Here is an 11882-nt window from a genome sequence, read left to right as displayed (position 1 = left end):
TCACTGCGTTCGATTTTTCTGGCATGGAATATTCCAACTGTGGACTTTAATAGGACAAATATGTTATATATTGGGTTTGAAATGTTCGTTTTGAGTTATTTGTAAATTTATAGTTTTCTAGGATTGTTACTTCAAAATTTTAGTCAAAACAAAAAAATGCTTGTTATCCTGAGAAGACTTAATATTCCCGTTATAGTACAGCACTTGCAGGTAAGAACACATTTTTTAAGTCAACGCGGTTATATTTAGCCATAAATAAATGTGCAAAATATTAAATTTAATTGAAATGCATAATTTCTGGCAGTGTTTATTTAAAATATCGATAACTTCGATGAATTAAATCGGTCGAGCTTTTTGTGGGCCAAATGGGCTTACCCAAGTGCAGCCACACTACTTTTGGCCGTCGTTGCCGACACTATTCCAAATTAATTTATTTGTTATTATCACTCCGTTTGGTCTCGTTTCCCAAGCAATCCGCGATGTCCATCTACGCTGACGTTCCAAAGGGACCCGCCATCGAGGTATTCGCCCTCACACAGGCCTTCAAGGACGACAGCAATCCCAGCAAGGTCAATTTGTCGGTGGGCGGTAAGTGATAAGTTCTATTTTCCCCCCAGGATGAAGTACATACATGCACATATGCATACATAACACATATGAACAGCTATGTGTGTATTACTTGGCCGGCTGTATTTGTGTGCTGCTCAATTTGCTATCATTTGTTAGCTTGCTAGTTGGTTCGCGCTTGCAATTCGCCACCCCCCGCCCCTCTGGAACGCCTGTTTCCGCTGCCACCCAACAGGCCACTCTGCTGGAGGTCATTTGGAAGTCAATGTCGCATATGAATTGCACAGATTTTCCATCCTTTTTGCTTTCTAATTAGTTGGCTTACAAGCAATTGTGGATTTTGTGTGTGCATAAAGCGCAAATACTCTATCTATGTATTTAATAGATATGTTAAATATTACGACGTATTTCTTTGTAAGTTAGTTACATATTTTGATTAAGCCATTTTGTTTCACCTGGTTAATACCATGCCAAATTTTTTAAAAAATTCTTTTATTTTTGCATAAATAACTATTTATTTTTAAATATTCGATTTTAAATCGGCAACCAATTTTCTTAGTAGGGCATTTCTCTTGCGACTTTCTTCTCCGTTCAAATTTCTTTCTGACGTCAGCTAACACCGCATTTATATATTGTCCATTTATTTGTGAGGCGGATGATGATAAGCCACTGGGGCTTGGTGCTCTTGGCAGGTACGCCACTACCATCCATTGCCTCCAATTCATCAAGCCAGCGGCAATCTGAAGAAACGACAACAACAATGTGGCCGGCAGGTCGTCCAAGAGCAATGTCGCTGATTTGGACGGTGGCCACTTCACCTTTTCTATATTTATGGATGTTATTGCATAATTTGAATAACAATTCCCACCAGCAGACTCGCTGATTATTGTATTTTTGTTTTGTTCGCAAGCCAAGAGTCATTAACCCTTGCTTGTGTAAATGATTATTCCAATTTATGCGACATAAATGTATTTTATCGAAATTGGAATTAATAATATATTCAATCCATAAATCAGGTGAAAAACAAAACTAATACTTTAAACTGAACTTGTTTCCGATCGGGTTATTATATTAACCCGATCAAATTGATGGATACATGAGCATATATGTGCATCCTTCTCATTTCCGTCAATTTGTTGACGCCATGACTTGTTTATCGCGCTTTCGCTTTTTTTTTTACAATGCTAAAAGTATAAACATTAGCAGACCAATTCATCCAATTGGTTTCGAATAACCCGACGCCAGTGTTTTTCAGTTGCGCCAATAAATAAATAAATTGGCCTAGAAACAAAGCATGGAAACACTATCAAATGGCCTATAGCAATGCGTATTGATTAGGCTTGTTAAGAGCACTCCGATAAGAACTGTGTATTGTAGGGATTTTAGCACTTTGATCCTTATGTATTCCCCTTAACTTTTGAGCACTTAGTGGGTTACTCATTGGATCTTTGGCTTCTTTCGTTCACAGCTTACAGGACAGATGCTGGAGTTCCCTGGGTTTTGCCTGTGGTGCGCAAGACGGAAATCAGCATTGCCAGCGATGAGGCGGTCAACCACGAGTATTTGCCAGTTACTGGTGAGTAAATTCAAGCTTTTCATCATTGGAAATCAGTAATTGAGTGATTCTGTTTTTCAGGACTCGATACGTTCACCAGTGCGGCCACGGAATTGGTTCTGGGTGCTGATTCCCCGGCCATCAAGGAGAATCGGGTAAGTTGGGGATGAACTTGAAAATGATTACTCTTTTATTAAACTACGATTTTCTTGTAGGCCTTTGGAGTGCAGACCATTTCGGGCACGGGTGCCCTGCGTGTTGCCGCCGATTTTCTGCACATACATCTGAATCGCAATGTGGTTTACTACTCGAACCCCACATGGGAGAATCACCACAAGATCTTTTCCGATGCCGGCTTCACGACCCTGAAATCGTACCGCTACTGGGACCAAAACAAGCGCCAGTTGGACTTCAAGAACATGGTCGCCGATCTGAACGAGGCTCCGCCCGGTGCTGTGATCATTCTGCACGCCTGTGCTCACAATCCCACCGGCATTGATCCCACCCAGGAGCAGTGGACCGAGCTGGCCGATCTTCTGGAAAAGAAGAAGTTGTTCCCGCTGTTCGATTCGGCTTATCAGGGCTTTGCCAGTGGTGATCCTGATCGCGATGCCTGGGCCGTTCGGTACTTCGTGCAGCGTGGCTTTGAGCTCTTCACCTGCCAGTCGTTTGCGAAGAACTTTGGCCTCTACTGCGAACGTGCCGGCAACCTGACGGTGGTGCAAAAGTGTGCCGGTACCAAGGCAGCGATTCACTCCCAGCTGACGTGGATCGTTCGTGGTCAGTACTCGAATCCGCCCGCGTACGGCGCTCGCATCGTTTCCAAGGTCCTTAACACACCGGAGCTGCGCAAGGAGTGGATGGCCTCCATTCAGACCATGTCGAGCCGCATCCGCCAGATGCGTACCGCACTGCGGGACAAGCTGGTCGCCTTGGGCACACCCGGCAACTGGGACCACATTGTCAACCAGATCGGCATGTTCTCCTACACCGGTCTCAACGAGAGCCAAGTACGCGTGCTCATCGACGAGTACCACATTTATCTGCTGAAGACGGGTCGCATCAACATGTGTGGCCTGAATACGGGCAACATTGAGTATGTGGCCAAGGCGATCCATGCCGCAGTCACCGGGGCAGGATCCAACGCTGCCTGTCCTTGCGACAACAAATTGTAATCGTAGCAAATTACTCCATGTGAAGATACGTACAACGACTAGCTACAATGTACATATATTGGACATGCGATAATGGAACCCCTAAGCTGGATAAAAGATGTCTGCACCATTGGCATTTAAATCAAACTAACACCAAATGCAATTACTAAACGTTTATACGCGGCTTTTAGATGGATATACACATATTATACACCGGAAATGAATATTCCACATTGAAGTAATTAGTTTACAAAAATTACGCACTTTTAAAGGCCGTCGAAGATTGGTTAAAAAATTTTTATCCTAAAGACGTTTATTGACCTGTGTGTAGTAACTAGATAAATCGACAATAACATTACTGAAGTATTTAATCTGTGGGGTGTTTTAATTCTTTTTTGGGATCGTATTTTAATGGAAAAATAATTTTAATATTCGAAAAATGTCCGTCATGACTTAGTTTTTCTTTTGTAAAGATAGCTCAGAAACATCTTTAAAGTATGTTGTCAAATAATTAATTTATTGTTAATAAACTTTTCAAAATAAGCTTCTTTTGCCAGCACTGCTTGGCGGCAATCAATTTATCGATTAACAGTCAGCTGTTTACGCCTGCCAACTGCCATCTCTAGACTTTAAATGTAAATTTAACGATATCAGCAAAACATCATAAATATTAGGCGATTTTGAGAGATTTTTCAATGGCAGGTACAAATTATTAAATTAAAATGATTGAATGATCATTAATTAAATGATTTTGGGCAGACGATCCAAATAAACCCTCTACCTCGTCGAAAACTGAAGATGCTCCCCTGTTCCCGCCCGCGAAACCTGGAAAGCGAGTTGACTATGGGACAAACAACACATTGGAGCTGCTGGAGCGAATTCCCAGCCAGGTAGTGGATCTCAAGCTGGACGAGGTGCTGACAGCCGTCAAGGAAGTGGATAAACTCTGCGACTATCCGCGGTGCAAGACCAAAACCAGCCTTATGGGCCAAGACTGCCAGCATTGCAGGAAGAGATTCTGCTTCAAACACGGACTGCCAGAGGTGCACGGATGTGGCGAGGAGATCAAGCGGGATGAGCGCAAGAAGTTCCTGCATCCCAAGCCGGCGAAAACTATCAGACAGGAGGAGGATGTGAAGAATGCGAAAAAGCGTCTGGATGCTAAGCTGAAGGAAATGCAGTTGGGACGCACTCAAAAGGCCACCGGAGGAGGTTCCAAAAAGAAGAGCGGAAAATAGGAAGGAGTAGGATTGTAATAGTTTATTAAATCTTAAAAAATCCAATGTTCTCACAAGGTGTTACAAATAATATCAGTTCGATCAAAAATGCTATTAAATATGGTGTTCTATTTAATGAAATATATAGGTCTTTCAAAATTGGTTGCAGATAGCTAAATATGCTCCTGATATTCCCATTGATACCCTCTCTTTTGCACAGATTTCTGTTGGATCCCAATAAATTATCTCCTGAAATTTGCGACCTTAATTTTCCGCTTAATTCACTTTTATTCTATACTATATTATAGACTAAAGTTTCTCAAATAATTAAAATGCTTAAAATGAAATGTACCCTTGCTCAAGAAGATTACCAAACAAATATGAACAAAAGTTTCGCCTTAAAAGTTTTTTTTTTGTTTTTAAAAAATAAAAACCGTTAGAATGCCATGCACTTCAAAGCCAGTATGGCAACACCCTGCGGCGCTGCCACTTGCTGACAGCCAGCTGTTGCTCACAAGCTGATGAAACTTTGCCGCATTTGCAAGTGCAGAAGCGACTGGCTGTTTATACGTGCGCATATATAGAACGATAAGAAAATGTCGAAACGTGGGCAACCGGCGTGGCAAGCTCCCAAGGCGGCGGATCGGCCGAAGCTGAAGCTGTTCAACAGCCTTACGCGGCAGAAGGAGGACTTCGTGCCGCTGGACGGAAACAATGTAACGTGGTATAGCTGCGGACCCACCGTCTACGATGCCTCCCACATGGGGCATGCCAGGTGCGTTGGACGCCACATCAGCATTAGGGCATTTAATCTTATCTTCCCCAAACGCACGACACAGATCTTACATTTCCTTCGACATTCTGCGGCGCATTCTGTCCGACTACTTTGGCTACAACATTCACTATGTGATGAACATTACGGACATCGACGACAAGATCATTAGGCGTGCGCGGCAGAATCATCTCTTCGAGGCGTACGCTGCTGAGGCGCAGAAGCTGCCCCTGGATGAGCTGCTTGGTCAGCAAAAGGAGGTGCTGCAGCGGTTTCAGGATACATGCGCCAAGAATACAGATCCCGATAAGAAGATTATGCTCGACAAGACACTGCAGCGCATGAACGATGCCGTGGAGGCGCTGACGAAGGCGGTTGGCAAGGGCGTGGACCCTGAGATCTCCGAGAAGCGGTTGCTCTACCTAAACGAAGCCAAGGACCCAATCTCCGACTGGTTGGACTCGCTAAAGGGCGCGCAGATTAATGATAATGCAGTATTTGAGGCACTGCCACGCTACTGGGAAGACCAGTTCCACAACGACATGAAATCGCTGAATGTGAGTCATCGCAGTATTAATCAAAAATGAATCATTTGCTTATTTCATGATTTAAAGATTCTCCCGCCAGATGTTTTAACTCGCGTTTCGGAGTACGTGCCACAAATCGTCACCTTCATTCAAAAGATTATCGACAACGGTTTGGCCTATGCAGCCAACAACTCCGTTTACTTTGATGTGAATGGCTTTGACAAGAGGGATAAGCATCATTATGCTAAGCTGGTGCCAGAAGCATATGGCGACACCAAGTCCCTTCAGGAAGGAGAAGGCGATCTGTCCGTCGCAGAGGATCGCCTTTCCGAGAAGCGTTCTGCGAATGACTTTGCCTTGTGGAAGGCAAGCAAAGCCGGCGAACCATGGTGGGATAGCCCTTGGGGCAAGGGTCGTCCTGGCTGGCACATTGAGTGCTCAGCCATGGCCTCGGATATCTTTGGGCCCACGTTTGATATACACACTGGCGGTGTGGACTTAAAATTCCCTCATCACGACAACGAGCTGGCCCAATCGGAGGCCGCCTTCAACGAGTCGGAGTGGGTTAAGTATTTCCTGCACACGGGTCACCTCACCATCGCTGGCTGCAAGATGTCCAAGTCGCTTAAGAACTTTGTCACTATCCAGGAAGCTCTCAAGAAGCACTCCGCCACCCAGCTGCGACTGGCGTTCCTGCTGCACTCGTGGAAGGATACTCTCGACTACTCAGAAAACACCATGGAAATGGCCACCCAATACGAAAAGTTCCTCAATGTAAGATAAAGTAGACGTAAGCTTACTTATGCTTTGGATATAATCTTAATTTGTTGCAGGAGTTCTTCCTGAATGTCAAGGATCTGACGCGGCATGTGCTCTCCGAAGAGCCCCGCCGGCAGTTTGATGCTTGGACAGAAGTTGAGGCCGCTTTGCAGAAGAAGTTCTCTCATTCTCAGGTCCAAGTACATGCTGCATTGTGTGGTGAGTTTTCAGATTATGGAAATGTTCTAAAATATACATCTATCTTATTCTCGCAGACAACATTGATACGCGCAGCGCTCTTGACGCCATTCGGGAGCTGGTATCCGCGTCCAATGTCTACATTCGCGACAATAAGACTAGACTCAACAGTCTGTTGCTCCGAAACGTGGCCACATATATTACGGATCTGTTGCACGTGTTTGGCGCAATTGCTGGTCCACGCGGTGGCATTGGCTTTCCCGTCAGTGGTGGCTCGGGAGCACAGGCTGCCGGCGCAGATCTAGAGACTACGGTGTTGCCTTACGTTCAATCGCTAGCCGAATTCCGTAACTTGGTGCGGGAGCAAGCCAAAACCCTAAAGGCCTTTGACATCCTGAAGCTCTGCGATGATCTGCGCGACAATGTCCTGCCGAATTTGGGTGTGCGACTGGAGGACAAGGATGGTGGCAAGTATGCCGTTAAGCTGGTCGACCGCGACTCTCTATTGCGGGAACGGGAGGCGAAGCTGGCCGCCGAAGCGGAGAAGGCAGCTGAAAAGGAGCGCAAGAAGCAGGCGGCTGCAGAGGCAGCTGCGGCCAAAGAAGCCCAGCGACGTGTGAATCCCAAGGAAATGTTCCTTGCCGAAACCGAAAAGTACTCAGCATTCGACGAAAACGTGAGCGATATTAAAACCACTCAAATCAAACATCTTTTAACATTTTAAAACTGCTTTTAGGGCCTTCCCACTCTCGATAAGGATGGCAAAGAAGTCAGCAAAGGGCAGATCAAGAAGCTGCAGAAGCTTCAACAGCAGCAGGAACAGCGTTACAAAGAGTATTTGGCATCAATTAAAGAAGCCTAAAAACTAAGATCAGAGCCACCATGTCAATGATATTAGCATTTATCCAATTCAAAACCTTAAAGCGAACCTTAAAATTTTACCATTTAGTTAATGCAAGAGATTTCAGTTCCCAGCTTGAAGCAATCCTTCTAATAAACGTATTTTTCTACGATATGATTATTTTAATTTATATTTACAGGCCAGTTTCCGATTTTGAAATTATTGATTTATAATCAAAATTAAGTCTACATATAAGCTGCCAACAAGACGATCTACAACTATAATAATAACTAATAATAAGTCCAAAGAACGGACGTCAATTCAATTAATTGTTCTAAAGAATAAACTATTCACATGGATTATGAGTACCAATGCAAAGTCAAACATAAAACCGGACCTGCCTCCATTAGTTATCTCCATCACATCTCTATGACAAAATTGATATTCTAAGCGAGATCCAGATAAGTTGGCCTCTTTATCTGTTAAGGTATTGCTATGATATAATCGACTGCAACATTAGATTTCCATTAGAGTTAAGCGCTATCCCCACAAGTCTTTGGTATATCTGCATAGGTTCCTCTGGAATGTTGGACTCAACGTTTAGGACCCTTATAAGCTACCAATGTCATTGTAGCGCTTCAACTTGTCCGGGAAATTGTCCCTGAACAACACAGGGTCCGCTCTGAACTCCACCGTGCGGAGGGGCATGCGGCCGTAGATTTTGGAGAAGCGATCAATGCAAGCCGAACGTTCGCGCATGTGATTCAGATCGGCGGAAAGCATTTCTGTATTGGTGCACTCCGGGCACTTGAACTTCTTTCGGGGAGTAACCTTGATGGGAGGATTGTTGGTAATGTTGGCCACCAGGAAGTTCATGGCAATGTCTTCGCAGTTCATGTGCTCATCCACCCATTCCTTTATATCGCCCGGCATGGCATGTGTGTACATGTGACTCCAGTACTTGTGATGGAAAGCAGCGCCTGTAAGAACCATTGATATCTGGTTCGTCCACTCCGATTCGTAGTGCCAGCGCATTGTAACATTTTCCCAAACATGAATTCGACTGGGAAAGCCCACAATGTGATCGGGAAACTCTCGCCAAACTTCATAGCTATAAAATAAATGTGATTAGTCATGAAAGATCTTCATTGCAAATCATATTTACCCAAAATCTAACTCATCAGTGGTCAACATTATGATGTCATCGTCTATGGTTAAAATAGCTTCCGTTTCGATTTCTGGATATGGATAGAATCGATTGGAAAGCTTGTTCTCCTTTGTTTGGCGAATTTTCAGGGGCTTCGATATAGATGGGAAGGTGGATACTATTAAATAAATAAAATTGATTATTACTATTATTGCGATGAATGACTTTTGATAAACTCACGGTGTGGCGGAGACTTTTTCTGATTATTCCAAATCACTAAAATGCTTTGCAATGAAGGCACCACCGCAAGCTTCTGAATCAGCAGGAAGAGACTCTCCACGCGATCGTAGGTAAGAATGACGGCGGTGAATCCCTGTGACTTTGGTGCCAGCGAGGGCAGGAAAAGGGGATTGAAAGTGGAACGGGCGTTGGTATCAATGGTATTCCACTGGCGACTGCTACGTGCTCGTAGTGGAAAGATCCGACTTTCCAGCACTTCAAGAGCAGTTAGTGTCACAGTCTTCAGATCCTTAAAGTACTTGGAAAACAACCACTGCACTTGCTTCTGCATTTCAACAATCTTAACACTCGATATTGCTTTCAGCTTTTGCATTACGGAATGCAGTTCGTTCTCGCGTATACGAATAGAGGCCAGAGACCAATCAATCACATCTTCAAAGGGTAACACATAGTTGTCCACGGCAATGACGGGAATACAGTGCTGAGACATAATCTCCACCAGATCGGGTTGACCCATGCGAAGACTACGACCTAGCAGGCAAAATTTACCGCGAGACAGCAGCCGAGGATACTCCAGGGATTTGTGGTGCTGCGACAAAGGGCAGCGCATTGTGAGATCCAAGCTCTCGCAGGCTCCCAAAAGTAGCAACTGCTCGCTATTTGCCAGAGATACCTCCTTTAGAGTCCTCAGAAAGCGCGGAAGTATGTTTAGCTGCGCTACTACCAATAGGAACTTCCTCTGGGCCGTCGCATGTGCATGTTGCCGCACCAAGCGTGGACTCCACACTGGAATGGCGACATCAAAGCCCGGCCGATAAGACCAAGAATCAAAGCCACCGCCAAAAATGATGGCATTATCCGTATTCACGTCCAGCACAGTGTTATAGGATGGAGCTCCGCCAGGCAGCATGTTAAAGATGATGTGGTTGGCTCCACGATCCCAGAAGTCCAAAGAAGCCAAGGCAGCGCCCGCCAAGTGCTTGTCAAAGACATTCTGATTCAGCAGATCCAAGCTAGGCAGAAAGAGGCAAGCCTCGTTCGGATTGGACGTGTAGTAGCGACTCTTGAGCACCGCCTCCAGTATCTGGAAGTACTCGCTAGAAAGGGTGGTGGCCGTTTTGTCGCTCTGCTCGTCAACAAACTCCTGCAGCGGATAGATGTAGACCTTTAGGCGGTCGTGCTCGCATTTGTATATGTTCAGGCAGTCCCAGAAGGTGCAGTTGACATTCCGGGCCCGCTGTTCGGCTTCAGCATTCACGGCGACCTCCTGAATGTGCTCCAGGTCCAGAATCAGCGTGTGCGAGTCCCTCTTCCCGTGAAAGAATCCATCTCGCGGGCTGCTGGAGAGATCCCATAGCAGGAAACCCGCGCAGAGGGCCACAATCACCAGAAGCCCGTAGGTCAGGCAGTTAAGAATCTGTTCCCGGGGATTGGTGTGCGATATGCCCCGTGACTGGGTCACAAAACTCAGTAGATTCTTTATTTTCGTCATTTTATTGAAATTTTCACATATTGTCCTTTTTCTCTCTTATTCCAAAGATAGCATGACCGTATTTCGGGCAACCGAAAATGCTGTTATGGCAGTGTTGGCTATAGACTGTTGTTAATATAAACAAATACAGTTAAGAGTCGATAAATGGATAATAGATAGATATATAATATTAATTTTTCAATAAATATATTTTTGAAATAACGGATTATTTTTGTATAACATTTCATTTGAGTTTTTATGACTATTAATCTAAAGAACATATTGCCAATTTATACCCACTGTGCAAGTCTTAGTTTCTGAGCCTTTCTCAACACTGCAAAAGGTTTTATTGACAACATTGGACCAAACCAATAAGTTTATAATCTGCTTGGGATTACTCTTTGGTCTTCAAAGTAAGGCCCATTTTGGTAGCCTTGATATCGCAGTTGGGAAGCTGTTTCTTCAGACTGGCTGCTACGGCCTCCATGTTCTTCACGAAAATCATGTCGAATATGAGCAGTTGTCGCAGATTCTTGAGCTCCCCGATCACAGCAAGACCGGAATCTGTGATGTTGTAACAACCGGAGACCTGAAGTCGCTGCAGAGAACTGCTAATGTGATGCAGTCCCTCCAAACCGTCGTTCTCCAAGTGCTTGCAATTGTGGAAGATGACTGTGTCGATGCTTTTGCAGTTCTTCAAGTGTTCGAGTCCTATTTTCATGATTGACGAATTGGACGCGTCCACCACTTTTATGCAGAACTGTGTGTTTTCTCCAGGCAACGAGTTGTAATCCTTCCACAGCCTGGAGGGAGCCTCCACAAAGCGCACTCCGCCTCCGTTTTTAATAATCCACTCGGCGCACAGGCGGTTGGCACCCACTTTTGATAGCCGTTCCGCGTCCACCTGGTTGAAGGCGACAGCCACATAGCCCCAGATACCTCGCTGATCCTTGGGATCCCTGGCGAAAAGCTGCGTTATCCTGGGCAGCTTATTTAATAACAACATTTTGGCGATAGGCGGATCAGCTGGGTCCGTCCGTTGTTTTGCAACACTTTGTTGTGGGATGCCAGTTTGTCAATTTGGAAAGAATTAAAACGTTTTCGTATAGAAACTTCATTTTGCTTAACTAATTCCCTGAACACCGGTTTACTTGACAATTATTGCATTTCAGAGTTTTACCAACTTAACAAGGGAAAGCGGATGCTGCGCTTTACAAAAATGTAGTTTACAAAAATGTATATTAACATAATGTGAGGGACGTAATGTAACGGTCCCTTAGTCGTTACATTGCTGGTCGGCAAAAGGGGAGTATTTTACAGCACTGTTTCTGAAGATCATCAGGTCGTAAATAATACACATTATTTAAATTATAAATAACTTAATAATTATTATGTTTATACAGTTCAGTATTAAAGTAGTATTTTTAGTTATGT

At 44.4% G+C, this 11882-nt stretch overlaps 5 protein-coding genes across 5 annotated transcripts; 3 read left to right on the top strand and 2 right to left on the bottom strand.

Moving 5' to 3' along the window:
- The first annotated feature begins 121 nt into the window (after nucleotides 1-121).
- On the top strand, nucleotides 122-3647 carry LOC6531474 (aspartate aminotransferase, cytoplasmic). The gene is made up of 5 exons (XM_002092237.3): nucleotides 122-210; nucleotides 471-588; nucleotides 2036-2143; nucleotides 2204-2277; nucleotides 2338-3647. Exons 1-5 carry the CDS (start codon nucleotides 157-159, stop codon nucleotides 3295-3297), a joined length of 1314 nt encoding a protein of 437 aa, XP_002092273.1. The 5' UTR covers nucleotides 122-156; the 3' UTR covers nucleotides 3298-3647.
- A 204-nt stretch (nucleotides 3648-3851) lies between these two features.
- On the top strand, nucleotides 3852-4634 carry LOC6531473 (DNA-binding protein SMUBP-2). Its single transcript, XM_002092236.3, has 2 exons — nucleotides 3852-3978; nucleotides 4036-4634. Exons 1-2 carry the CDS (start codon nucleotides 3972-3974, stop codon nucleotides 4512-4514), a joined length of 486 nt encoding a protein of 161 aa, XP_002092272.1. The 5' UTR covers nucleotides 3852-3971; the 3' UTR covers nucleotides 4515-4634.
- Nucleotides 4635-5002: 368 nt separating this feature from the next.
- Nucleotides 5003-7762, top strand: LOC6531472 (cysteine--tRNA ligase, cytoplasmic). The gene is made up of 6 exons (XM_002092235.4): nucleotides 5003-5268; nucleotides 5333-5822; nucleotides 5880-6566; nucleotides 6626-6770; nucleotides 6827-7425; nucleotides 7486-7762. Exons 1-6 carry the CDS (start codon nucleotides 5090-5092, stop codon nucleotides 7609-7611), a joined length of 2226 nt encoding a protein of 741 aa, XP_002092271.1. The 5' UTR covers nucleotides 5003-5089; the 3' UTR covers nucleotides 7612-7762.
- A 32-nt stretch (nucleotides 7763-7794) lies between these two features.
- LOC6531471 (exostosin-2) lies at nucleotides 7795-10546 on the bottom strand. The gene is made up of 3 exons (XM_002092234.3): nucleotides 8978-10546; nucleotides 8756-8915; nucleotides 7795-8701 (listed from the first exon to the last, which is right to left on the bottom strand). Exons 1-3 carry the CDS (start codon nucleotides 10467-10469, stop codon nucleotides 8200-8202), a joined length of 2154 nt encoding a protein of 717 aa, XP_002092270.1. The 5' UTR covers nucleotides 10470-10546; the 3' UTR covers nucleotides 7795-8199.
- A 212-nt stretch (nucleotides 10547-10758) lies between these two features.
- Nucleotides 10759-11563, bottom strand: LOC6531470 (ATP synthase subunit s, mitochondrial). The gene has a single exon (XM_002092233.4). The coding sequence runs from the start codon at nucleotides 11452-11454 to the stop codon at nucleotides 10843-10845; it is 612 nt and encodes a 203-aa protein (XP_002092269.1). The 5' UTR covers nucleotides 11455-11563; the 3' UTR covers nucleotides 10759-10842.
- Between the last annotated feature and the right edge of the window lie 319 nt (nucleotides 11564-11882).

Source organism: Drosophila yakuba, chromosome 2R (genome assembly GCF_016746365.2).
Source record: "Drosophila yakuba strain Tai18E2 chromosome 2R, Prin_Dyak_Tai18E2_2.1, whole genome shotgun sequence".
Taxonomy (NCBI): domain Eukaryota; kingdom Metazoa; phylum Arthropoda; class Insecta; order Diptera; family Drosophilidae; genus Drosophila; species Drosophila yakuba.
This window is presented reverse-complemented; position numbering and strand designations above follow the sequence as displayed.